The sequence below is a fragment of the Colius striatus genome, chromosome 13 (genome assembly GCF_028858725.1).
Source record: "Colius striatus isolate bColStr4 chromosome 13, bColStr4.1.hap1, whole genome shotgun sequence".
NCBI classification, from domain to species: Eukaryota; Metazoa; Chordata; class Aves; order Coliiformes; family Coliidae; genus Colius; species Colius striatus.
The window spans coordinates 19,792,306-19,816,592 of NC_084771.1; the positions used below are offsets into that span (position 1 = coordinate 19,792,306).

Genomic DNA, 24,287 nt, shown 5'->3' on the forward strand with positions numbered 1-24,287 from the left:
TTGTTTTTCTAGTTGTTTGGATTTTTTTTAAAAAAGCAGCTACCACAAACTGCTTCTGTGAAGAGAAACTGAAAGAGAAATTGGCACCTGAACAAAATGGGAAGAGAAATGGTTCTTAAATTCTGAGACATTCAGCAGTCAAGAGAAGAAAAGTAACAGTTACTCATCCCTATGGCTTCTTGGCCATAGGCATACATGGATTAGACCCAGGGATCTTCCTAAATGAGGACTGTCTGGGCAAGCAGATTACCTCTGCACAGAGAGGAGACCTGAAAAATCAGATGGCAAGATCTTTCCACATCATTGCTCAGAGCTGTAAAAAACCACGTGCCATACGTGCAGTCTCCTCAACTGCTGAATGCTGAATGCATTAGTGAGAATTGAGAGCTATGTTTTTTATGAAACAGCAGCCATAACAAGCAAGATCTTCCAATGCTGAGCATTGCTCATTGGTAGTATTTAGTTTTGAAAATCGTAATCCGTGAAGATAACAGTCTTTTGTCTTCAGGATATCTTTATCAATATCAGTAAATGCCACACACCAAGTAATAGGGAAGAAAATTCAATACTTAGACCCTATTATACTGTGAGTGATGTAATGTTTCCATATGCTATCCAAGATTACTGTTGCTATAGTGCTATATACCAGGGTTTGACTTGCCACTGTAAAGCTGTAGTGGTTTGATTGAAACATTTGGAATTAATCAAGCCTCTTTTCTTTGTTTTGGTATGATGTACACAGTAGGAAACCCTTCGGAGGATCTTTTTAGCCCCCGGCATTGTGACCTGTCATTGTGTGACATTTTTAAGAAGCAAAGCCTTTTCTCTGCATCTTTGTATTCCTGTTTTTTCATCTTTTGGTCTGTAGGCTTTGGCTGGTCAACAAGGCCTTCCAGGCCTGAAGGGAGAAAAAGGGGCTCCGTCCTATGCAACAGGCAGAGGTGCTCGTGGTGACCGTGGTGCAACAGCACCCAGAGGACCTTCAGGCATCCCAGGAACTCCTGGCAGAGATGGACTTCCAGGCTTGCCAGGACCCCCAGGCCCTCCAGTAAGTTTAGACTAATTTAGCAGAAATGCTTCAGAATTCCTGATTTGCCCTGTGATAAGTCTCTAAATGCATAATAAACTCAGAGTCCCTTAGCACAAGTTTGTTTTGATCAGCATTAATAATTGGACCTCATTATGACTGTGGCTACCCAGTCAAAAGATAAACTTGCAGTAGTGGAGTAGACCCTAATGCTGTTCTTTGTTGTGTCCTAAAAGATTAAAAACACTGTAGATTATGAGCCAAACCTTGGAATAGAAAAAATCACACCAGAACCTTTTTAATTAAAAAGAAGGCAAACATCTTTCAGAAGGTGTAACGTTTACATTTTGGCAACTACAACATATGTTGACTAGTCACTGAGTTTTCCTGCATTTTGAAGTAGTGCTGGATAATTTACAGTGGTTTCCATGTACCTTCCCAGGCCCATCTGAACCTTGCACACAGCCAGCCAAACTCTTATGCCTTTGGTAAACTGATAGTGGTGTATATTCTTTCTACATCTCTTTGATTTTCAGCTGTAATTGTCTTTGCTGTGCACAGGGTGATGGTGGACTGGGTTTCCCAGGTGAAAAGGGACTCCCAGGATTACCTGGCTCCAAGGGCCATCGTGGAGAAACTGGTTCTCCTGGCGTTGGATATCCTGGTCCCAGCGGAGTTCGTGGGCCTCCAGGTGACCCAGGAATGGATGGGTTTCCAGGACAAGCAGGTCTTCCAGGCCCTCCAGGTAGGTGTTGCTGGGGCTCCTCTTATTTTGAAAAAGTGCAAAGCTACTGCAAGTGAAATAGCACTCAACTTACTGCTGTGTTTGTAGCCAGGCCAGAAGATTGCATTAGATTAAAAATTGCTCTTTAAATTAATTGAGGGTTCATCAGACCTCAGCTTTCTCAATTTGTCATGCTCAGAATGACACATAACAAACAACAAATACACAAATAGTACTCCAATACTAACAGTGTTGTAGGAGGCCACTCACTGTCTATTGCTGGAGAACTATTTTACACCAAAGGTAGTTAGGATGACTGATAAAATGAGGTTTTTAAAACACAGCCTACTGTTGGTACGTTGGATATCTGAACAGGTGCTGCAGAATGAAACATTGCCAGGTCAGTCAGGTAGGCAGTTCAATTATAACTGGTGCAACCAGCTCTGGACTGTCCGCTTCCTGAGATACTAGAGTTTGGCTCTGTTGTTCTGTCCCTGTATTTACCTAAAGCATGCCTTAAAAACAACTGATAAAGTCTGTAATCATAGGTTTTATAATGTTTTGTGTATGATGTTTTATGTTCATTTTCTAAGTGAGTTATATGGAAAGTCTAAACGTTTACAGAAAATACTTTTGTAACAAATTGACTGCAGAGAACTAATCTCAGTGTCTTGATTTAACATCAGCAATTTAAATATAATTTAAGGTAAGCAGTATTTTTTCTTTGCTGTTGTTGATTTTCAGTGTATTTTCCACTCTGTGTATACTTGGGCTTCCAGGTGTGTCATTCTGGCAGTATTGATAATGCAGAGTCAATAATATATTTGCAGGCATAATAGTGTTACATAGGTCTCTAGACTGATAAACTGATGTTCTGAGTTCAAAAACCTTGTTGATAATACCTCTGCAGTATGAGGAGCTGGCAGAGGAATCTTAAACCCAGGGAGAGGAGAGACGCTTAGCCAGAACAGCAGTGGGAAGGTTACACAGACGTGCTGGACACCGTGTTACCTCACATCAGTGTCATGCTGGGTTGTTGTTACGGGGTGAGGAGACAACTAGCATTAATGTCTCCCTGAAACAGTCTACACAAGCTTTTTTTCCAATTCAAGTCACATGCTAAAAGCTAAAAGCTTTACTAATTCATAGCTATGAATGCTTACATCTTTCTTTGGTAAATTGTCTCTCACAAAACTCACTAAATTAAAATTGGATTGTAAGATAAGCAAAAGTAAAATGCTCTGTGCATGATGTGAACTCTAGATATTCTGCAGAGCACATCAGAAGCCAGCTTATTATGTATGCCACATCAAAGCTTTGCTAACAATGAATGGTCCTTTGTAGAAGAGTATCTATAGTCAAAATATGTGGGAAAGTGAGAATAATTCATTAGCTGATTCAGTTTGCACCTCTGTAGAAATGTGTAAGAAAACCTGTGAATGCATCATTCCCTCCATACTAGGAAACATTTTGCATACATTAAGGACCCTTTGATGTACTAATCTTCATCTATATTAAAGAAATGTATGTGGGTAGAGGAAATAATAATTTCTTATACTGCCCAGACTGAAAGGCCTTGTCATGAAAATGAGGAAACACATTGAAAAAGAGATTGTGAATTGCTGGAGTTACCATGTCAAAGACACCAGTGAGGAATTTTGCTCCAGTTCCTGCCATGTGCAGTAAAGCAGGGTGAAAAGGCTTGGTTTGAAAAAGTGTAGCACAGTCTTTTATAAAAAGCTAGACTGATGTTACCTGGCACTATCAGATTACTCAAATATGTTGGAATTACCTATATTTTGCTTTTATGCCTGACATGACAGTTTCAGAATTGTTTCATTTTCTCGATACTGGGATATTATTGTGTAAACTCAGATAATGTAGGGGGTGAAGTAGCTGGGGACACTTAAGTTTTGCTTATATAATTTTTACAGTAAACTTTGCTTACATCATTTTGCAAACCACACAAGGAAAAGGTGCTATTTGCTTTTCATTTATCCTCACATGAAATATTCATTTCTCAAGTATTCTACTGCTGGCAAATAGTGTAAAATAGAGAATATACTACCTTAGAGAGGGTTTTTTTGAAAGCTCTGGTAAGACAGTCCTTAAATTCATGGAATGTGAATGCAACAGTATTAATTAAGCTTTCCTTTTCATATTGGTTGCTGCCTCATATGTTTGCTTTTTGAAAAATGTCATTCTTTATTGTACTGTGTCTGAGGAAGAAAATGTCTCAGAGATGATTGACCCCAATGTTTCCTGTGATGAACCATTCAGCATCAGGCTTACATAAGGTTGCAGAAGACCAGAACTGGAGTTTTTGTGTCTTTACTTTTACTTTATCAAAAGAATGCCCTGTCAAAGTGTACCCAAGTGCAGGCAGCAGTGTGTGAGTTAGATCTTACAATCATGGTCTTTGGTGCTCATATCCATTCAAAGCATAAATTGGATCATGGCTATTTTAGTTTTGAACCTCTATCCTTAAAGATAGTGGTGGCTATGAAAATGAATTGCTATCACAGAGGAAAATAGAGCACTCTGGCTTTGTGTAAGAATGGAAGGGTTACTGCAGCTCTGTATAGATATGTTGTCATGACTGTAGTCATTTTTGCTATCAGTGGACGTCTTACATCAAGATAAAAATAGTGACTTGAGAACTGACCTTTGGTTCTGTCACATCGAAGTAGAAAATGTTGGAAGTCTTTGAGATTTTTCAGGTGAGTCTGATGTGCTTAGCAACTCTGATAATGCCACATCAATTTCATTCTGCTGAAGAGGGATTGATAGTGCAAACAGAGTCTTTTATTTTGAGGTATGGAATTCAGTCAAAGAGCTTTGCTATTGCTGAGCCTTATTTGCTGCTAATAAACTTTTAAGCCATGTGATTATTTCTTAGTGTGACAGACTGTAGAAGAAGCAGATGGAGAGTAAGGCTGAAGTAAAAAAAATGCTTTCTATTCCACCCTCCATCCATGCATCCCTCTGGCCTAAACTCTTGAGCAATAGGTTCTTTTAAACACCTGCCAGTGTTCCCTAGATATGCATTTTATCCTATATGTGCACATTTCTCTTAGAATTTCAAACTGTAGCATACTGTTTATGTACAGCTTAGAAACTTCCTCAGTTTTTACAAGTTGGGAACACCTGTCAGCTCCCACTGACTTTGAAATCTCTCAGCCTGGACCTTCAGCTCTCTGAGTCACAGACAGCCTTTGCAATACCTGTTGCAGAGCCCCTACCTTAGGGAGCAACAGTTGCTGAGTGGAAGCCATGAATATCATGCTACAGGCAGTCCACAGAAGTGGTTGCAACCATTTACTGGTCATACAGTAAGTCAGTAGTAGAGATGAGTGTAGACAATGGCCAGGCTCTGAATGCCTTTTCTTTAACAACACAGATTTGAGATGTCAGTGCTGTTTATGTAGGTGAGTTCACTCCAACTGCTAATGATGTCCTGTAGAAAACATTTGGATACTAAATGCTCCACTTCTGACCATTCCTCTTCTGAAAGGGCCTGTGTGTAACCTCAGTGTTTCTTTGGTTTAGGTATCACCTTGCCCTGCATAGTTCCTGGAGCATATGGACCCTCAGGGACTCCTGGCTTCCCAGGATTGCCAGGTAGGGAGACAAGCTGAGTGTAATGCACTAACTGATTACCAAGAAGCACTTGTTCCTCAAGGGTGATAATTCCTGCTAATTCATCTCCAAGTGATAGTTATTCCAGAGAATTAACAGCAGAACAATGTTCTTTTTTTTCCCAAAGACACTAGGCTTAAATCCCATGGAGGATCATAATGGCTTTTCCCTTTCAAATAGCCTCTGAACACAAACCCTCTCTTAATGTGTTTATGTAGCTGAAGAAACAGCCATAGCTTTGAGACTTTACTTAGCTTAAGTTGTGTATCCAGCAAGTATTTTCAGCACTGGCTTTGCAGAAAAGATCTAGTCCTGTTTCCTAGTGCTGTGTTTTTGTCTTCCACCATTCATTCATTAATATTATTTATTAACATATTTTTGCCCTCAGGTCCCAAAGGCAGCAAAGGCTTTCCTGGCATCCCAGGCCAACCTGGATTGCATGGGTCAAAAGGACAGCCAGGGTCTCCAGGGATAATAGGCTTGCAAGGGGAACCTGGTAAGAGAGAAGTCACTGGAGTTCTTTTTGTCTGATTAATGTATACAACATATTATCAAAAGAGTTGTCTGTCCTTCTAGACCCCTTTTCTGCTCGGTACAGTCATAATGCTCCATTGAGAGCTCCATTGTGCAGTCTCTGCAAGCAAATGTTTGCAGCTTGGAGGAGTGCAAAAGAAATCTTCAAGATACTTGTTACCTGCCTGTAATATCATACTACTGCTGGAAGAAAAGAAGAAAAGCGACACAATTTGCTTCTCCAGAGACCATTGTTGTGTGCTTTGTTACAATTTAGGTTAAGTACAAGCTCAGTGTAAAACTTGGTTTAAGCCACGTGGTAGTCTGGTAAAGGCACTCTGTACACAGTGTTTGGACCCATTTTAGCTGTGGAAATTTCAGATGGTTGTGTGAATAAAAAGCAAGAAGCAGAGGTGATGAGGGAAGTTTCCTAAGACTTGGTTGCTGTGTTACTTCTCTGGATGTGGCTGAAGAAATCTCTTATCTTTTCACTACATTAAAGGGGGATGTCCTCTTCATAGGGTCACTGATTTCATTATATTACTCTGAGCAGTGTGACATATCCCCACATCAGTGCAGTTTAGTGTCTGCTTGGTAAAGAGAGGGCACTTTCCAGTCCTCCTTGTACCAAGACTGCCAGTATCTTCTGCCCCACAGTGCCAGAAGCAGTCTGACACAGACAACAAAGTAAGAAAGGGATGATGAATATAAAATCTTTGCAGCTTTTGTGGTTGATAGTGGAGGTAAGAGACTACCTTTCTGTAGCTTGAAACAACCATCTTCCTCATGGTTTTTTTGTCTTTTTTGCCTAATCTGCCATCTAGTGAAACCAAGCTCATAAAGCTGTGACTGGCTGCAGCTCCCAGATTCTTTCTTAAAGAAAAATACTAATTTTGCCAATACTCATTTTAACTGTTTTAAACAGTTTCATCACTTTTGGTCACCAATTATTGTTTTGAATTCAGTACTGAAACATTCTGCAACTTTCCAAAGAATTTTTTCTTGTATAGAAATGTTTAAAATGTGGATTTTGTTAGAGATGCTATTGGAAACAGGTATTCTGTACTTCTGTTGAGTGACAATCACTGTTTTTCTATTTAAGGCTTCCCTGGGCCTCGGGGAGAGCAAGGGTCACAAGGACTTCCAGGACTGGATGGGACAGATGGTTTGCCTGGGAAAATGGGTGCTTCAGGCTTAGCTGGAATGAAAGGAGCTCCTGGAGATGTATTTGGTGCTGAGAGTGGAGCTCTTGGAGAGCGTGGCCGACCTGGACTCCCAGGTGATAAAGGGCTTACAGGTGATCTTGGATTTCCAGGACCGAAAGGTGAGCACTGATACTGATACTGCTTGTATCTGGGAATATCAAACTCTTTCTCTTCCAAAAATCTTTCTTCTTTCCAACCTCTTTATACTGTGTTAGCAGTCCTCTAAGTCTCACAGGTGGCAATTTTCTGGTTTTCTCTTTAAAATTTAATGCAACTCAAAGGCTTTTATTAAAAGTCCCACCTCTCTGTTCCCAGGGTCGGACGGACGACCGGGCCTGCTGGGTGTTAAAGGCGAGCAGGGTGACCCGGGATATTCGGGTGTCCCTGGGCTGCGGGGACCTCCTGGTCCTGGAGGTCCTTTTGGCATTAAGGGAAGACCAGGACCCTTGGGGTCAGTTGGCCTCACAGGAGCACCAGGTATGTAATGTCTTCAAATGAAGAGAATTAGCTAAGGGGAACACTGCAAGGTTGAGGAAGTGTGGGAGAGGTTTGGCATTTGCTAAGAGAGAGCCCCTACCTCTGGTTAGGGGTAATCGAGTGCAGAATTTGAGCCTTTTGCCCCTGACTGCTGGATGGCTCCTGCCTGGAAATGTTACCCCAAGGCTGTAAGAAGTACAGCAGAAAGATGGGAGAAAGCATATTAACTGTCTTGATATTTGTAATGTCTCTGCTCTTGGGTGCTGGCTGTATCATCGACTCATCTTCATTTCCTGTTTTCATGACAATTAGTTTTTTTCCAGTGTATGAGGTTGCTTGAAATGTGACTTCAGTAGACTGGAAAACCATTGGCTTTCTCAGAACAAGCACTTGACTTCTCTGTCTTTCTTTTCACTGGGGCAGAATTTTGTGTCCCTCCACTTTAAGGGGAAAAAACCCATCACTTGAGTACAGCAGTGTGTCTACAATCTGCATTGACTGAAGTGTTTCATGATAACAATATGTGCAAGACAAGAACCAAGCAAAGAGGGACCTGGGAATTAGTAGATAATGTTCTGTGACATAACTTGACTGTTCTGCCATGCAGAATGACAGTGCTGAAGCACAGTGACAACAGATGAATGCAGTAACATCATTTGAGATTAAAATCATAGAGTTTTAAAATTCTTTGTACTTTATTCCTTTTGCCTCTCTATTGTTTTGCAGTTTTGGACTGTATGCCATGTATGGCTCTCCCTCAACTGTTTTTAACCTCCCCCCCCCATCACTAGGATGATAAACTCCAAATGATGAAGTTTTTTGCCACCTTTGCCTCTCTGAATCATTAATTTCTTTTGTACCCTTGTTCTTTCTGTTTACATATTTTGTCTGTTTTTTCCTTCACCATGTTTCTATTCCATTTATCATCACCTCTCCATTTCTGATGTCACACTGTTTGGTTATGGGTTCTTCACATAGGCTGTCAAGGTGAGAAAATGCAGTGTAGCATAAAAGCTCATGGACTAACAACCTAGCTTTTAATGCTACAAGAATTGCATTGACTGTAGGTGATACCCCTTATTATTGCTAATCAAACCAGAAGGCAAAGAACCATTGTAGTGAGAATGCTCGGACAGTAACCAAGCCTGAAGCATATAAGGAAATCCTTTACAGAGTCTAAGTTTCTTTGTCTTCTTAAATAAAGCAGCCATTTCATCTTCTGCTTTAAAAAAGACTGGATTGTAGCTTAAAAGTTTTAAGCCCTGACTATAACAAAGCTCAAATACTGGGTGCTACTGCTGCAAATGCCATTTTTCAGAAGCCACTGGATTTTTTCTTCTCTTCCTCCCTTTGGATCTGAGCATTCTGTTTTCAATGGTTTGAGCCTTTATGTAAAATTCTGAACCATTACAAAGCTTCAGCTGGAAAGAGTTTTGAAATATTTAGAGGCAAAACAGTGCATATGGTGTTGGTTTTGTGACAGCACAATCAGAAGTTTGTTCCCTTAGTGAGCAATTTGCTCTTGAGCAGTACACTCTAACTACCGAGATGGAAAAGAAACTTGTCAAAACCAACCTCACCAATTGATCTCTGCTTCACCCAGAGGATTGGGTAGGTAGCAGAAGCTGCCATTAATGATGCTCCTCATCTAGTTTGGCTGCCTTATGATAAAGGTAAGACTGGTGCACTACAGTTTAGAGTCTGGTAAAGGAGACAAAAATGGATACATCATAAGGGGTTTCACTCTTGCCAGTTGTGTAGTGACGTAGGCAGTAACCCTCTTCATAGGTATTTTATTATTAGATGACTAATGCTTCTGCAATTCTAAGCTTTATGCCTTCTAGTAGGCTGCATGTGCCATAAGGTCCATTTGTCATTAAAAACAATGCTGTGTTTAATGAGTTTGGGAAGATGTCCACAAATTGTTCTGGGTTTCGAGGGAGATAATCTATTGAGTTCTTTTCTGTATTGATTCAGGACTTCCTGGAGTCAAAGGCTTGACTGGCGACGTAGGTCCACAAGGCCCTGCTGGTATGAAAGGCTTCCCAGGTCTTGATGGTGCTCCAGGATCTCCCGGGGAAAGAGGATTCTTAGGGCCACCTGGGCCTTTTGGTCAGGATGGACGTCCAGGTTTTTCTGGGCCAAAAGGTTTGTATTTGACTGTGGGAATAGTCTAACTGTGACCCCCAAAAATAACTTCAATAATACTGATTTTAGACTCAACTTGTCAGAAGAGAATGAATTCCCAACTAGTGTTGGAATGCATTTGTTTTGTTGCTGGGTTATGAATTATGGATTTACTTAGCAAATCATAGTCGTGAGGAGATCCATCTTAAAGGACTCGGGCCCCTCTGGACAAGGGAATGTGTAAGTCAAGATAAAAAGACAACAAAATTGAAGAAAAACAGTGAATGAAATTTGTGGGAGAGAATGAAACACAAACAAAACAGGAAGCAAAAATTTCTCCTCTGTATGGTCATTAAACACCAATACAATGGTTAGTTACTTGGAGATTCTGTGTTACTTTAGGCAGAGCACAGTAGATCTATGAAACTGCATGTTGCTCTCTTAGAAATTGCTTGGGTTTTGCTCCCCAGTGGAAGCAGATCCAGGCTCTCAACAGTGAACTGAAAAGTACTGGTTGAAAGTCTCACGAGTGAAGACTCATAACTCAGAGAAGTTATGGTGCAGTGCTTCACATTTCCTACTCAGATTTGGTGGCTGGCCATGCTGTCTTTACCAGTTAGGTGAGCATGTGGTGTACTACAAGAGACTAATTTTCCCTTTCTATTCCTCAAATTCTCTGTACAGGTGAGAAAGGATCCTCTGGCCTGCTTGGTTTCCCCGGCATGCCAGGCCTGCCTGGTGTCCCTGGCCTGGATGGGTTTAAAGGAACTCTGGGCACAGCTGGAGGAAAAGGGAGCCCTGGAGCTGTGGGACTCCAAGGTCAAAAAGGTGAGAAACAGCTGACAAGCTTTTGCTGAGGCCCTTCCGAGATGTCTGCACATATAATCTTTTCTTCTAAATAATGTGAAATGTTCCTTATGAAATCCATTGGCCTGATTGTCAAAGGTGCAGAGAGCACTTAGTGGTGAATTTACATCACGAAACATGGAAGGTCTGGTTTTGTCTGCCAGTTTCTAGTGTTACACCCTTGTTCTGTTAAAATTATTTTGCAAGATTTCCTGACTGCTTATTTCTTCAGGGGACAGAGGTGATGTAGGTCCGCCTGGTCTTCCTGTTCTTGGGCCTCCAGAACAGGCACTGCAATTCAAAGGAGACAAAGGAGATCCTGGATTAGCTGGACTTGGAGGATTCCCTGGACCTAGAGGTATCACACAACATTCTGATTAGTCGCCAGTATCAGTTCTTTAGTAACTGTTGCTTATTCTCAGTGAAGCACAGCCTCTTCTTTTGACAGCACCTTCAGTATTAATGTTTTCTGTTCTGTCATTCACATTCTGGCAAGTTCTGCATATGGCAATTACAAATTTTAAGAAAACAATTTTCCTTTGAAGCTCTGTTCTGCAGAGCTAATGCCCTTCCTCCTCATTATGGGGAGCTTCAGCTAACAGATCAGCTGGCCCAACTGAGCTGAATGGATTATGAAACTACGCTCTTTTGTGTAACCCAGGTGATAAAGGAATCCCAGGAAGCCGTGGACAGCCTGGTCTCCCTGGTCCCATTGGGTCAGCAAGCAAAGAGAAAGGTCTTCATGGTGACCCAGGCTTCCATGGCCCACCTGGACAGCCTGGGCTACCAGGACAGAAGGGTGCACATGGTATCGTAGGATTTCCAGGGATGCCGGGAGAGAGGGTAAATACCTTCTTAAGTATCTTCATCTTCTCCAAATGCTCTTAGGAAAATCCTGTGTTCTAATTGGCTCTTCTGTAGCAAAGCAGCAGAAGCTATCAGGATATTTCCTACAAAATGTCCACATTGGTTTTGTTTGCCTCATACTGTCGAAAGCCACTTTGGATAGTATTTCTTCCTACATCTTTGCAGTCTGTAATCCCACGTGAACCAAACTTAGAACAGCAGGAATAAAAAGCTAAGACTAATTTTGGGTGGCTTTTTTCCAGGGTTCAGATGGTATCCCAGGAACACTTGGATTCCCAGGACCTATTGGTGTCCCTGGTCCAAAAGGTAAGAAGTTTTTCGTAGTGGACATGGTCTTTCAGTACACATAGTCCTAATATTCATGCCTAAAATGAATGAGTAATGTTCTAGAAGTGTCCATTTGCTCTCCAGTGACTGGCTCCAAAGCACACGTCACCTTGTAAGGAGCTTCATTCAGATGAGGATTTTATGGTCCTTTGAAAGGCTGGCCACAGCAGTGTGAAACACGTTCTCTCTTATCTCCTTGTGTCAAAAGTATGAAGTGCAGGATATTGTAGAATTACCCAGAAATGTTTGTCTTGTCATGCTTTTGCATAAATGGATTTGCATCCATTGCTGTTTATATGTATTTTCAAACTCAGGTACTTCACTTACCATTTCCTTTGTTTGCTCCAAGGATTTGAAGTATAGACAAGATTTATTTTCGTAAACAAGGCTATTAAGGAGCTTTGAAAACTGCTTCCCACAGTCAGTTATGGAATGGCATCCCCACTTTCTCTTTCTTTTCCAGGTGACCAGGGAGAGTCCATTGGTGTTCCTGGCCTTGCTGGAGCAAAAGGAGAGCCAGGGGACCCAGGGTTCCCAGGTAAAGCATCCCTTAAGATTGCAAAATTCTAGTGGTAAACCAGATAGTGTTGCCCAATCTGGGTATTTTTGTAATGTATGCATTTAAATATCTTACTCTCCTGGAAGTAAGATCTGAGGAGTCTGGAATCCAGGTGGGCCACAAATCTGGGTGATAATGAGCTTGTCTGAGAATAGACCAATTGTAATGCTGGGTTCCATTTCACTTCTTGGGGAGGAACTTGTGAACTTGCACTGGTATTTGGCATTCAGGGAATCCAGTCCAGGGCCTTGACACAAGTGCATGTGTTTCTCTTGACACCTTCCTGCAGTTTCACTTGTGCTCTAGTGTGCTGTGTGCTTTTATCCTTTCAGGGGAGAGAGGGAGAGAAGGACTTAAGGGTGAACCAGGCTACCCAGGAAACACTGGGATAAATGGACCCAAAGGTGGACCAGGAGATCTTGGCCAAGAAGGACCAGCAGGTACTGGACTAGGCATCTAAATTCTGCAGTTCATGCTGTGACTGGAACTACCTCATCTTGTTGTGTCCTTGGCCCTCCTTGGTCTGTCTCAGCTGAGGCTTCAGCAAGAACGTTAACAGAAAGTCAAGTTCCCTTTGACAGTACTTTAAGGTGCCACTTTATCCTGATGTGACCAATTCTGTGAGTCAGCCATGTGGTTCATCCTGCACAATTGTAACCTAAAGGAATTCCTTTAACAATTAGGGAAGATCTCAGACACAAGCAGTAGCAGCTTCTTTGCAGCTGCTTATGGACACGGCTGCTCTAAAATCTTCCATTGCACCACTTCTGTCCATTCCTTCTCTAGAGCCAAACCTACCCAGAAGGATGGCTGCAAGTCTCTTTGGATAGTGGTGTAACTAGCAGGTAGATTCTCAAATTACTATCAAGATTAAATATGGGAGAACAGTGAAAGTTGTTGTAGGAATACTTTATTTGTAAAACAGCTTAATTAGTTATTCAGTATGTGAACTTGCCAGCAGTGGCAGTGAGGAGAGGTTTGGATCTGGTTTTGCTTTATCTAAGTAGTAATTTATTCACCTCTCTTATCAGTTCAGTGCAGGAACAGATGCTGTAAGATGGAGCTGTGAGCTGTTCCAGCCTGGATGTGTAGTGCAGGAATTTTTGTGTTTGTTTTTGAGGAATCCCTGGAAATGCTGGGCTCAGAGGAGTCCCTGGGCCACCGGGACCTCCGGGGCAGCCAGGACCTGTCGGATTCCCCGGAGCTCGTGGAACAGCAGGACCTAAAGGTATATCTGGAGTCTGCACATGGGGGAAGAAATTGGTTCAGAAAGCCATTGTTTCAGCCAAGTATATCCCAGCAGGCAGACAGCACTCTAATGTGTGGGCCAGCTATGCGTGGGAAATCAGCTTGTTTCTTGGCAATGTTAGTGCAGGAACCAGCTGCTAGAAATGAGCAGAGGAGTGGCTGGAAAGGGAGAGGCTCTCACTTGTTCTGGATCACTGATGGGTGTTCACTGAGAGTAAAACTAGTGAGAGCAGTGAGAAGAGTTTCTATGAAGGGGGGACTGTGCTAAGGAAGACTTTAGATACTGTGTCCACCTGTGCGTCAGGTTTCTCATACATGTTGTTGTCTCTCTGAGACATCTCATACACCTAACTAGATTATTTGCTTATTTGCTCACTTATGTGTTCCAAATGTCTCTTCAGGGTTTCATGGATTTCCAGGTTTAAATGGTCTGAATGGCTTGCCAGGCACAAAAGGATCTCCTGGAACACCAGGTAAAGGAGAGGTCATAGCACTTAAAAAATGTCAGACATTTTATACATGAAAATGGACAGTCTTCATGTGTACAGCTCAAAAGATACCCATATTTCAAACATTCTTTATTGGCAGGTAATGATTTACAGCATATAAATCCTCCACAATTTTCCTGAGAGGGCTGCTTGTTATTTCCCAGAATAACACGCTGAACATCTCACTGCAGCTCTTCATGAGAGCCTCTGACCTGCACCACTGGTGCCTCAGATGTCTTCTTCAGCATCCTGTGCAGTCTGCTCTCTCCATGTTGGAGCATGAAGCCCTCTAGATCATTTAAAGACTAGAAGCTTGAGTTTGTGTTGTATCCTCTTTACAGGCTGAGGCTGGCAGGCAAATCCTGTCACAGGACTGCTACGTTCACAGCCTTGTGCAAGAGCTTGTGGGAAGACCAGAAAAGTCATACACTTCTCTCACAGTGTCTTGCAGATTGTTTAAATTCACTCTGCCCAACCAGAGTAGCACATGAGCCACCAAATCTCTTCCTGTTTCTCTACTGAAACTAGGAGAGAGATTAGTAAATGGCCAAATTTTTATTACAGCTCAGTTTGTCTAATAACTGCTATTGGGCAATTTGAATAGGCTCTCTTATCTTTGTTAACCCTGTTTAATTAGGTCTGAGTGAAGCTGGACTGAATGGCCCTGCAGGTCTCCCAGGTCCAAAGGGTGAAGAAGGTTCTCCAGGCTTGAGTAGAGGAGCTCCAGGATTCCCTGGGCCAAAAGGCTCATCAGGAGACGTGGGTAAATATTCTGTTCTGGAAGCCCAGCACGATGTATTGCAGCTCAGGTGAATGGGTTGTGTGGTCAGCAGAACTCCTGAAGCCACAGGGCCGGTTGGCAGTCTGACAGGTAAATGGCCTGGCTATATAGTTGAGAAACAGTTGGTTACACAGTTCTTACAGTGTCCTGAACAGAAAGTGTAATTTTCCCCCTCATGTAGAGAAATGTCTCTTTGTTCTTCTCAGTATAAACATTTCTCAGCTACTACTTCTGTCCACGTTTGTGAAGATCACTGAAGAGTTTTGAGTACTCTCTCACTTTGGGTTTCTTATCCTAGGTCCTCCTGGTCCTGTGGGACTGCCTGGCTTGCCAGGAACACCTGGAGCTTCTCTTCCTTCTGATATACGTGGGAGACCTGGGGATGCTGGCCATCCAGGAACTGATGGGAGTTCAGGTATGAAGAGAGGCCTCTTAAGGGGAGAGGACTAGCCAAGGAGATTTGTTTCTTTTTACGTGCTTCCTTTGAAGAGCGCTGATGGGAAGTGACTTGGATGAGTGGTGTCACTTTCATTATCTGGGGTTTAGAGCAAGGACTGAGAGTGAGGAGATCTGTTTTGTCCTCATGTGATTGATCCTGATTGGTTTTAGGCTGTTGTTAACACTCTCAAGACCATGTTCATTCCACCTTTTGTGGTACTAACACAGACCCAGGCCCTAAGGTAGGTATTTCAGTCCAGTGAAGTGTATCTAAATTCTGGACAGCAACTCCATTTTGCAGTGTGGTTTCCACAGCTGTAAGCATGGACCCCATGTAAAGAAGTATCCTGTGGGAGCTGGGAGGCAGCAAAACTTCATTACTGCTTAGAGGCCCTTGGCATTGGGTTTACAGCACATACAATGTGAAAGCTTTGTCACGACATTGATTCCCATTCAATACCTCACAGCCTTGTCAGAGACTGAGCCTTTCCTCAGCCAAGGATTTGAAGCCACTGCTCCCATTCTGCTGGGGAGTGTCTGAATCACCAGGCTAGCTACCAAGTGTGCTTAGGCTCAGGATTTGAAGCTAAATTACTGTGTTTAAAAGGATTTAGAAGTTTATAAGACCCAAGTGGGTGGTGTCTGGTTCTCATCCTTCAGGAGGAAAATAGCCCTGAAAATACAGACATGCAAACAATGGCAGTGCTCTAGAGAGACATGCTGAGGGTAGCCCAGCATTTGCATTGCTCTAGAAGCAGATTGTGCTAATTACTCCTATTGTCTCTAGGTCTTCCAGGTCCTCCAGGACCACAAGGGCCCCCTGGCCCAGCTTCTGACCAAGGTGACACAGGCAATCCAGGTTTCCCTGGTGTTCTTGGCTTGCGAGGCATTAAGGGTGACGTGGGACCCACTGGTCCAATTGGACTCCCTGGAGCATCTGGATTCAAAGGTAATCTCACCTTGAGAGGGTCTTGGTGTGGTTAGGCAGCTGTCATCTCAACAGGATGAATGACTGTCACGTGGTTAGTGTGAAATGAATCCTCATTCAGATGTAAGCACAGCTGAGTCTGTTGTCTGAGTCTTCCCTTTTGGCCGATGCAGGTTTTACCTACTGACTTCAAAAGCAGCAAAGTGAAGCCACATCCAGGTGCTCTTTACTGTGTTCCTAGTGATTTTTTTTCTCTTTCCTTTGTTTTCTTTTCTGAGTAGGTGGTGTCCATGTGCAATGGTGCTGTGCTTGTCAACTACAGTTACCCACTTGCATATGCTGTCTAAGCAAAATCTGGAGATGCTGTTTCATCCCACCTGTCATGTATGTTCAGAGGCATAGTGTGGTGGATTTACATCTCCACAGAGGCTAAGAGGGTTGTAGGAGTTAAGAGATCTTGTTCTGGGCTAAGACAGGAAGCAGGTTGCTCTTTTTGGTCTCTTTTAAAGGAGACTAGAAGGGAGTTGCAAATAAGAACTCCCATAGCAAGGTTTCAAAGAAACTACACTGCTCAAAAGCCAGGAAAGGATGGAGAGCCATTGCCAGGTGAAGAACTACATGCTGGTTTTGAAGGCTGTCAGATCTCCTACCCTCTGTACTGTGCATAGAGACATTCCAAATAGAAAAGACATGTATTCCCCAAACACTTCCCCTGTATTGTCCAAGGAAGGGGACAAAGGCTTTCAATAAACTGGAATTGTGTAGCAGTGGAAATTCTCATCTCAAGTCCCTGCAGCCATTCTGGACTCCAATGGGCACAGAGTTCCTTAAGGGTCAGGGTCCCCTTCATCTCAGAGCTAAAATGCTGTTCCCATTGCTGCCATCAGTGTGTTTCTCAGTGCCCCAGCTGTGAGTCAGAACAGGACCCTACACTTAGCCCCTGAGGACTTTAGCTGTGTGTCTTTGCAGGTGTGAGAGGTGAGCCTGGCCTTATGGGCATGCCAGGTAAAGATGGGCCTCCGGGGGATCCTGGGTACCCCGGGCTGAAAGGTGAAATGGGCCGTCGAGGTGAGTGCTTTGAAAAGCTGTACTTCATGGCACATGGTTTGGGCTGGGGGAGATGCCAGAGCTCCCTTAATGGGCTTATTTGGGTGACTCTTACTTTTTAAGATATTGAAATAAATTAGAAAGAGCTTGACATACCACTTCTTACAAAGATTCCCAGTGCTGACGTACTAAGGCACTCTTAATTTAACAGAACTTCTCCTTTGTGTCAGTATTAGCATCAAGCCTGTGAGGTTTTTTGGGGGGTGCTTACACTGTCATGTGCACCATGTGCAGGTCTCCCTGGGCAACAAGGGGCTCCAGGTATAACCCCACAGCCAGAAGAAATCACAGCCCCTGCGGGCTTACCGGGCCTGCCAGGAATCGATGGTGTCCCCGGCTTCGATGGAGAGCTTGGATTCCAGGGCCCAGCTGGAAAACCAGGTAACAAGTACACTCAGCTCACTGCAATGCAATGCTGGCCTTCTGGAAGAACACCACTGCTTTCTCAAATGCAATAGGAAGGCTCTACAGCTTTTTCTGCTGAAGGAAATAATTCCAGCAAGATGCATACAAATATGATGCTTTGTTATTATTAGAATGTGTTGGATACATTCTATTCATGCACAAGTGGCCTTCAATTTGGTTTCCAGAATTAGTTGCAGCAGCCTGTGATGTAGCTGATCTGATAACCATCTTTGGCACTAGGAGGTGTAGTGCTCATGATTCACCACTGAGAATTATTTGAATTGTTGATGAAACATTGTAACTGCAGAGGTGCTGGGAACTTCAGCCTGTGCCATTGTGGTTTTGAGTGTGCAACTGCCAATCTATCCCCAGAACCCGACTAATTTGTTGGGTAATTTTGGCCACAAAATGAGGGCCTCTGAGGATATTACTGCTGGGACCCCAAATCTTGGTATCAAGGCCTTTACTAACAAGTGGTTTGAATTCCAGTGAGCTGAGGTTTCTTATCATGGTGTTAGTTTATGGTGAATCATGTCTTTCTAACTTTCTCAGGCTTTTCCCTTCTGTATGTCTGCTTTTGCTCATCAATTTATACTGTTTGCCAAAGCAGCTTTGGTGAGTCCTGCACCAGTTCATGTCAGTGGCTCTAGTTTTGCGTAGTATGAAGGCTGAACATCAATTTTTCTGGTTTGAAAAAGGGCTGAAATCAGGCTAAAGAAGTGACTTAAGTCTCAAGCAAAATTTCAGCAAGGTAGCTCAACTTTCTTCAGCATACAACAGCTGCATCATTATACCAGAGGATTCTTGTTTTCACGGTGGCAGGAATCTTTCAAGACCCACAGCCATCAAACTCAAACCTGAGTCTTAGGTTCAATGTGGCTTCAAACTAAAATCTGTAGCATATCTCAGATCCCAGTGCTGCATTTTCAGCCTTGTCTAACGTTCAGCTGCACCTCTTGATCCTTTAACAGAAATTGTGCAGAATCCCCATATGGAGTTAGTTGTTTGTAACCACAGCTGTTGAAGAGCAAGCTCTCAGCAGGGCTGCTGACAGTGTACTTCTGTCCTGGAATATGACTGCAGGGGTGAAGGCATTAATATGAGGAAATAATTACAGTCATAATTGTATGTTATTTTCAGGTGCCAAAGGTTTGCCAGGAAGATCTGGTTTGAAAGGGCGTGATGGTTTACCTGGACCACCTGGCATAGCTGGGGATCCAGGACCTTCAGGTGCCCCAGGACCACAAGGATTTGAAGGTAATTTTATGATTTGAGGAGCGCAGATCAGAAAGAAGCCATCAGTAGAGTTCTGATGAGTACTTTGCTTACGCCTTCTGGAGAGGCCCTCCACAACACCTGGTTACCTTAGGAAGACCAAGATATGTACATGGTCTTGTGTCTTGCATCTGCAATGAAGTAAACTTAATCTTCAGTAAGGAAGATTATGTCACATGTCATTGTTGTCTGTCACTGATGGTGTTCCCCTAGGTACAATTCTGAACAGCTTTTGTTCAGAAGTGTGAATGTGGGTGTCATCTTGAAAATCTAAGAGTGAAATGGTATTCGCAGTTATTTCACTCTTAGGGTTTTGATAGTAGAGAAAAGGCACAGTCAGAGAGAGAAGGTTTGGATTCCCTTGCTGTACAACTTCTGGCCTTTCCGTGTCAAAGGAAAATCATCATGAGGAACACTGCAGCAAAATTAATTGTTTAGGGTAAGGTTGGCACTTTGAGATCCTCAGAATTATTGTACAGTGAACTATGTGCTAACACATTGGCTCCAGAGTTGTTGGGCAAATAAGGAAAATTAAATGAGGTAGGAAACGGATGCTACTGTGAAATAATGGCTTTTGGAGCTGATAAATCTAGTTATGCATATAACAGCCATTAAGACTCGGGCTCCTCATTGTGCAAGGCTGACATCTACACAATATACACATATCCACAATCTGGTCTAGAGCCAGCTGATGTGTGCACTGTGAATCAGTGACTCCTTTTCTGTCTTCCAGGGGTTGCTGGAAAGCCAGGCGCTCTTGGTTTGCCGGGAATGCCTGGTCGCAGCGTGGGCGTTGGGTACACTTTGGTGAAGCACAGTCAGTCAGACCAGATCCCACCCTGTCCCATAGGAATGAATAAGCTCTGGGACGGCTACAGCTTATTGTATGTGGAGGGGCAGGAAAAGTCACACAACCAGGACCTTGGTGAGTTGATGGAATTCTCTCAGGCATAAAAGCCCAAATCCCATTTGGAATGAGCAATCTTCAGCGGTTGTGGCTGAGGTGGTGGGAGTCTGCTTGGGCAGATTCTGTCCTGGGAGCAGTGTCCCTTGTGCCATCCTCTGCCACTTGTACCCACTGTGTGTGCATTGGAGCGTGGGGCGGGTGCTCAGTATGACCATATCTCCCATGCTTCCAGGCTTCGCCGGCTCGTGCTTGCCTCGTTTCAGCACCATGCCTTTCATCTACTGCAACATCAATGAGGTGTGCTACTATGCCAGCCGCAACGACAAGTCCTACTGGCTGTCCACCACTGCTCCCATCCCCATGATGCCAGTGGACAGCCTTCAGATCCCGCAGTACATCAGCCGCTGCTCCGTGTGTGAGGCGCCTTCCCAGGCCGTGGCTGTGCACAGCCAGGACATCACCATCCCACAGTGTCCCCTTGGTTGGCGCAGCCTATGGATAGGATACTCCTTCCTTATGGTAAGGACACAACTGCTGAGGCGGCTTTAAACATTTCTAGATTGCCTTCTCTTTGATCAGAGGACTGAGACTGTATTCTGTGAGTTGCTTACAGGAAACTAGAGCCCTGTAGCTTCTTGCCCTTGTGCATTTCTTCTTCTATCAGCTTGCCTGCTGCTGACTGAGTGTTTCACTGGCCTGTACTGCTCAAGCTCAGTACTAACAGTGATGCAGTAGTTCTGTATTGCCACAGATACTCCTTCTTCTTCAAACCTTTAAAACGTAGAAGCAGTAATTAAGCTAAGACAGCATTGCCTTAACCCTCTCTCAGTGCAAGAAGTAGAACATTTTCCATTACACTCTCCTAGAAGCTCATGGAGTCATAGAACTGTTTGGTTGCAAAAGTTCTTTAAGGTCATTCAGTCCAACCACTGACCTCACACTGCCAAACCCACCAATAAACTGTGTCCCTCAGCACCTCATGAGTGTGAGATTGTTTCAAAATTTTCCCAGCTTGCAAGTGGAAAGGATGATTTTCTGTGATACCAGGCCTGTATATTCAGCTCAAGTACATTCCTTTGCTTCTTCACCTCTAGCCCTGACTCAAAAAACATACATATATCCAGGGGATAATTTTGCTTGCCTGTTTTACTCCTTCTAGTGGTGTCACTGGAGGACTCCCCTGTTAACCTCCGGTTCTCCATTTCAGCACACTGCGGCCGGTGCAGAAGGCGGAGGCCAGTCCCTCGTCTCACCCGGTTCCTGCCTGGAGGATTTCCGTGCCACTCCCTTCATTGAGTGCAACGGGGCTCGGGGAACCTGCCATTACTTTGCAAACAAATACAGCTTCTGGCTGACGACAGTGGAGCAGTCGCAGCAGTTTGTCAGTGCTCCTCCCTCCGAAACGCTGAAAGCAGGGCAGCTCCGAACAAGGGTCAGCCGCTGCCAGGTGTGCATGAAGAACTTGTAGTGACACCAACAGTCTTTGTTACCTAAGACTAGACCTCACTGATGTGAAGAAGGATAAGTTCGTAAACCTGGTTTGGATGTGGTTGATGGGTGAATAAGACAGACTTCTGCAGAAATTGATTCTCAAGTCCAGGAGAGTGACCACGCACAGGGGAGGGAAAGACCAGTGCTCTGAAACCTCTTTTTTTATGGAACATGGTGCTATGCTTTTACTTCAATGGGATTTTTTTTCCCCTTCGTTTATGGCTACCTCAGAAAGTCTCTGCAGGTTCCTTACTCAGACCAAATAGCAGCCAATGTCTCCCATTAGGACACTGCTCTGTCCAGGCCAAGTGCTGCTCATCACCCAGAGAGAGACTTTGCCAAAGCTATGCCTCATCAGCCTCTGTGCAAACAGTATTTGGTCTGGTGTGAGGGAACGAAGATGCATTCTCCTATGAAATACAGACCTAGCTAGAATTTATCAGTGTATTGTAGGTGGCTTAGAAACACTAAGCATTACTGCTTGGTAACTGGCTTCCTTAGGAAGATTCAAAGATTGATTTGTTTTGCTTTGCTCATCAGATTGGACGTTCATTCCTGCAGTGACAGGTAACCAGTGCTAGTCCAGACTCTCACCCATGGTTGACTTTAAAGAGCTACCCCAGTGAAAAATGCAATTTGTAATGTGAAGATAAACCCAAACCACCTCTAGTGTTTCTTTTACCTTTCCGTTGAGATATATTCCATTGAGATATATTCCAGATATAAAATGTCTACTTCACGGTCTTTCAGGCTCATCTTCTTGCAGTCAAGTGATGTGTAACCACCAGAGACATTTCACTGCTATTACCATACGTTTCCTTTCTGAGGTAGCCTTGATACACTTGTTTTACAGTTATTCAAGCTGTGTGTATTTGAAAAGTAGAGGCTTTACTAGGTAGCACACAAACTTAGGCAGAAGCAGAAGTAAGCAGTATGGGATGTCCATTGCTTACTTCTACAGGCATGATGTGTTATACGCCTCTTCCTCTGGGCTTTATTTCTGGTAGTCTAAAAGATTGTATTTCTAGTGCATACAGTGTTAACTAGTCACACTTTCCTTCAGGGCACAATTAAAGAGAAGTGTCAGTCATTGTATTATCCTTGGATATATGGAGGGAAAGCCATGAAAAAGGTATGCTAATATATATAATGGATTAATTTAGTTGGGCTAAAGTTATTGCCAACCTCTCTTGAGTGACGCAGATGATATCCATATATATTGGCATTCCAGCATATGTGAAAGAAGTGCCTTGCAAATACAACATCACCTTGGCTTAAAAATCTTTAAGACAAAATTGTGAAGAAAATTACTATTAATGCAAGACTGAGATTTGAAAGTGTTATTTCTTTACCAGGCTCTGTCCAGCAAAGTACTTAAGACCACTCTTAAGCAGATAACATTTTTACCTGTAATGATTATTCACATGCATAATATAATATTGTCCTACTCGATTGGAGTCAGAGAGCTCTGCACGTTCCAGAGCAGAACCACACTGGAAATGAGCAGAGAATTTGTGAAAAACTATTTAGTCTTTCATTTAACTTATTGTGAGAGACTTGCAGCTGTTCTGGATCTACTTTGCAAATAGCTTTAAGGCATTTTAATGCTCCTGAGTGGCAATCCTTTTGTGCAGAATATCCCATCTACTTCTTGGCTGTGCCAGCACAGACAGATCCCGTAGTATTTACAGCTCGGCTTCTGCAAACGCAGCTTTGAAATGCTGTGTGCAGGCAGTGAAACTCACTGCTTTTTGAAAACTTGTGTCAGTAACTGGCAAACTGCAGTAAACTTTTCAGCCAGAGGTCTCCAATGGTGCTATAAAAAGAGGTGTCGATTGGGTATTGTGTCTGCAGGGACTTGTGTTTATTTTTGAACATGGAAACACGTGCATACGATTATTTCTTCCCAGGATCCAAGCCTTATGCATTTTGAGCACCACTGTCTTTAGGGAAGTGTTGTTGCAGTAGCCTCACTCCACTGCCACCCATGCCCAAACTTCCCCCACATCACCAGGACCTTTCCCCACACTGGCCCCTGCTGTCAGGCAATGGGGGATCCCCATCACCAGCCCCCTTGTCACACGTCTGCTTACCCCCACCACGAGCACCTCTCCAAGAGCTCTGCAGGGCCAAGACCTCCTCTCTGAAGAGTGTTTACATGAAAGCTAAAAGTGACATGAGGAAAAAGTGTGCTGTACTCCACCCATTCATTCTCATTTTTTAACTTGGATGCCTCTTTTTTTTATCAGTCACTGCTCCAGCCTGAGAGTTTCAGAGCAAGGGCTTCACTCTCGTGTCTGTGAGGAGGAGAGGGCTATAAGTGGTGTTATGTGAACAGTAAGTTCATGTATGACTTTAGTGCTTTGTTTTTAAAAAACCATGCAGCTAATCCATGGAGAGGGGAAGAAAATGGTATATTTCTAAATGTATAGTTTCCAAACAGTGGTTAATAAACACTGAAGGTAAATGAGATGAAATCTGATCTGGTCAAATATTTTCTTGGAAATCACACTGGCCCTGATCACAGAATTGTTTCTGTTGGAAAAGACCTTTAAGCTCACAGTTCAACCCCTCCCCTCACCCTGCCAAGCCCACCCCTAACCCGTGGCCCTCAGCACCTCAGCTACACGGCTTTGCAGGATCTCCAGGGATGGGGACTCCTCCACCTCACTGGGCAGCCTGGGCCAGTGTCCAACAGCCCTCTCAATGAAGAAATCCCTCCTGCTCTCCAATCTAAACCTCCCCTGGTGGAGCTTGAGGCTGTTTCCTCTTATCCTGTCACTCAGTTATTTGGGAGAAGACACCGACCCCCACCTCACTACAGCCTCCTGTCAGGGAGTTGCAGAGAGTGATCATGTCTCCCATCAGATTCCTTGTCTCTAGACTTAACACCTCCAGGGCCCTCAGA

At 43.5% G+C, this 24,287-nt stretch overlaps 1 protein-coding gene across 1 annotated transcript in view; it reads left to right on the plus strand.

Annotated features, from left to right (window-relative positions):
• The window catches only part of COL4A6 (collagen type IV alpha 6 chain), a 119,599-nt gene extending 95,815 nt beyond the window's left edge, over nt 1-23,784 (plus strand). Inside the window, exons 22-46 of the mRNA XM_062006404.1 lie at nt 869-1,048; nt 1,589-1,772; nt 5,301-5,372; nt 5,779-5,886; nt 7,006-7,227; nt 7,424-7,585; nt 8,564-8,572; nt 9,563-9,733; nt 10,397-10,540; nt 10,791-10,916; nt 11,220-11,401; nt 11,668-11,731; nt 12,216-12,290; nt 12,644-12,751; nt 13,432-13,539; nt 13,961-14,032; nt 14,685-14,810; nt 15,127-15,243; nt 16,054-16,215; nt 17,164-17,262; nt 17,536-17,682; nt 18,847-18,963; nt 19,715-19,906; nt 20,121-20,407; nt 21,096-23,784. Of these exons, the coding sequence (XP_061862388.1) occupies nt 869-1,048; nt 1,589-1,772; nt 5,301-5,372; nt 5,779-5,886; nt 7,006-7,227; nt 7,424-7,585; nt 8,564-8,572; nt 9,563-9,733; nt 10,397-10,540; nt 10,791-10,916; nt 11,220-11,401; nt 11,668-11,731; nt 12,216-12,290; nt 12,644-12,751; nt 13,432-13,539; nt 13,961-14,032; nt 14,685-14,810; nt 15,127-15,243; nt 16,054-16,215; nt 17,164-17,262; nt 17,536-17,682; nt 18,847-18,963; nt 19,715-19,906; nt 20,121-20,407; nt 21,096-21,356 (3,495 nt within the window). The 3' untranslated portion in view covers nt 21,357-23,784. The remainder of the gene's footprint in view (nt 1-868; nt 1,049-1,588; nt 1,773-5,300; nt 5,373-5,778; nt 5,887-7,005; nt 7,228-7,423; nt 7,586-8,563; nt 8,573-9,562; nt 9,734-10,396; nt 10,541-10,790; nt 10,917-11,219; nt 11,402-11,667; nt 11,732-12,215; nt 12,291-12,643; nt 12,752-13,431; nt 13,540-13,960; nt 14,033-14,684; nt 14,811-15,126; nt 15,244-16,053; nt 16,216-17,163; nt 17,263-17,535; nt 17,683-18,846; nt 18,964-19,714; nt 19,907-20,120; nt 20,408-21,095) is intronic.
• The last annotated feature ends 503 nt before the right edge of the window (nt 23,785-24,287 follow it).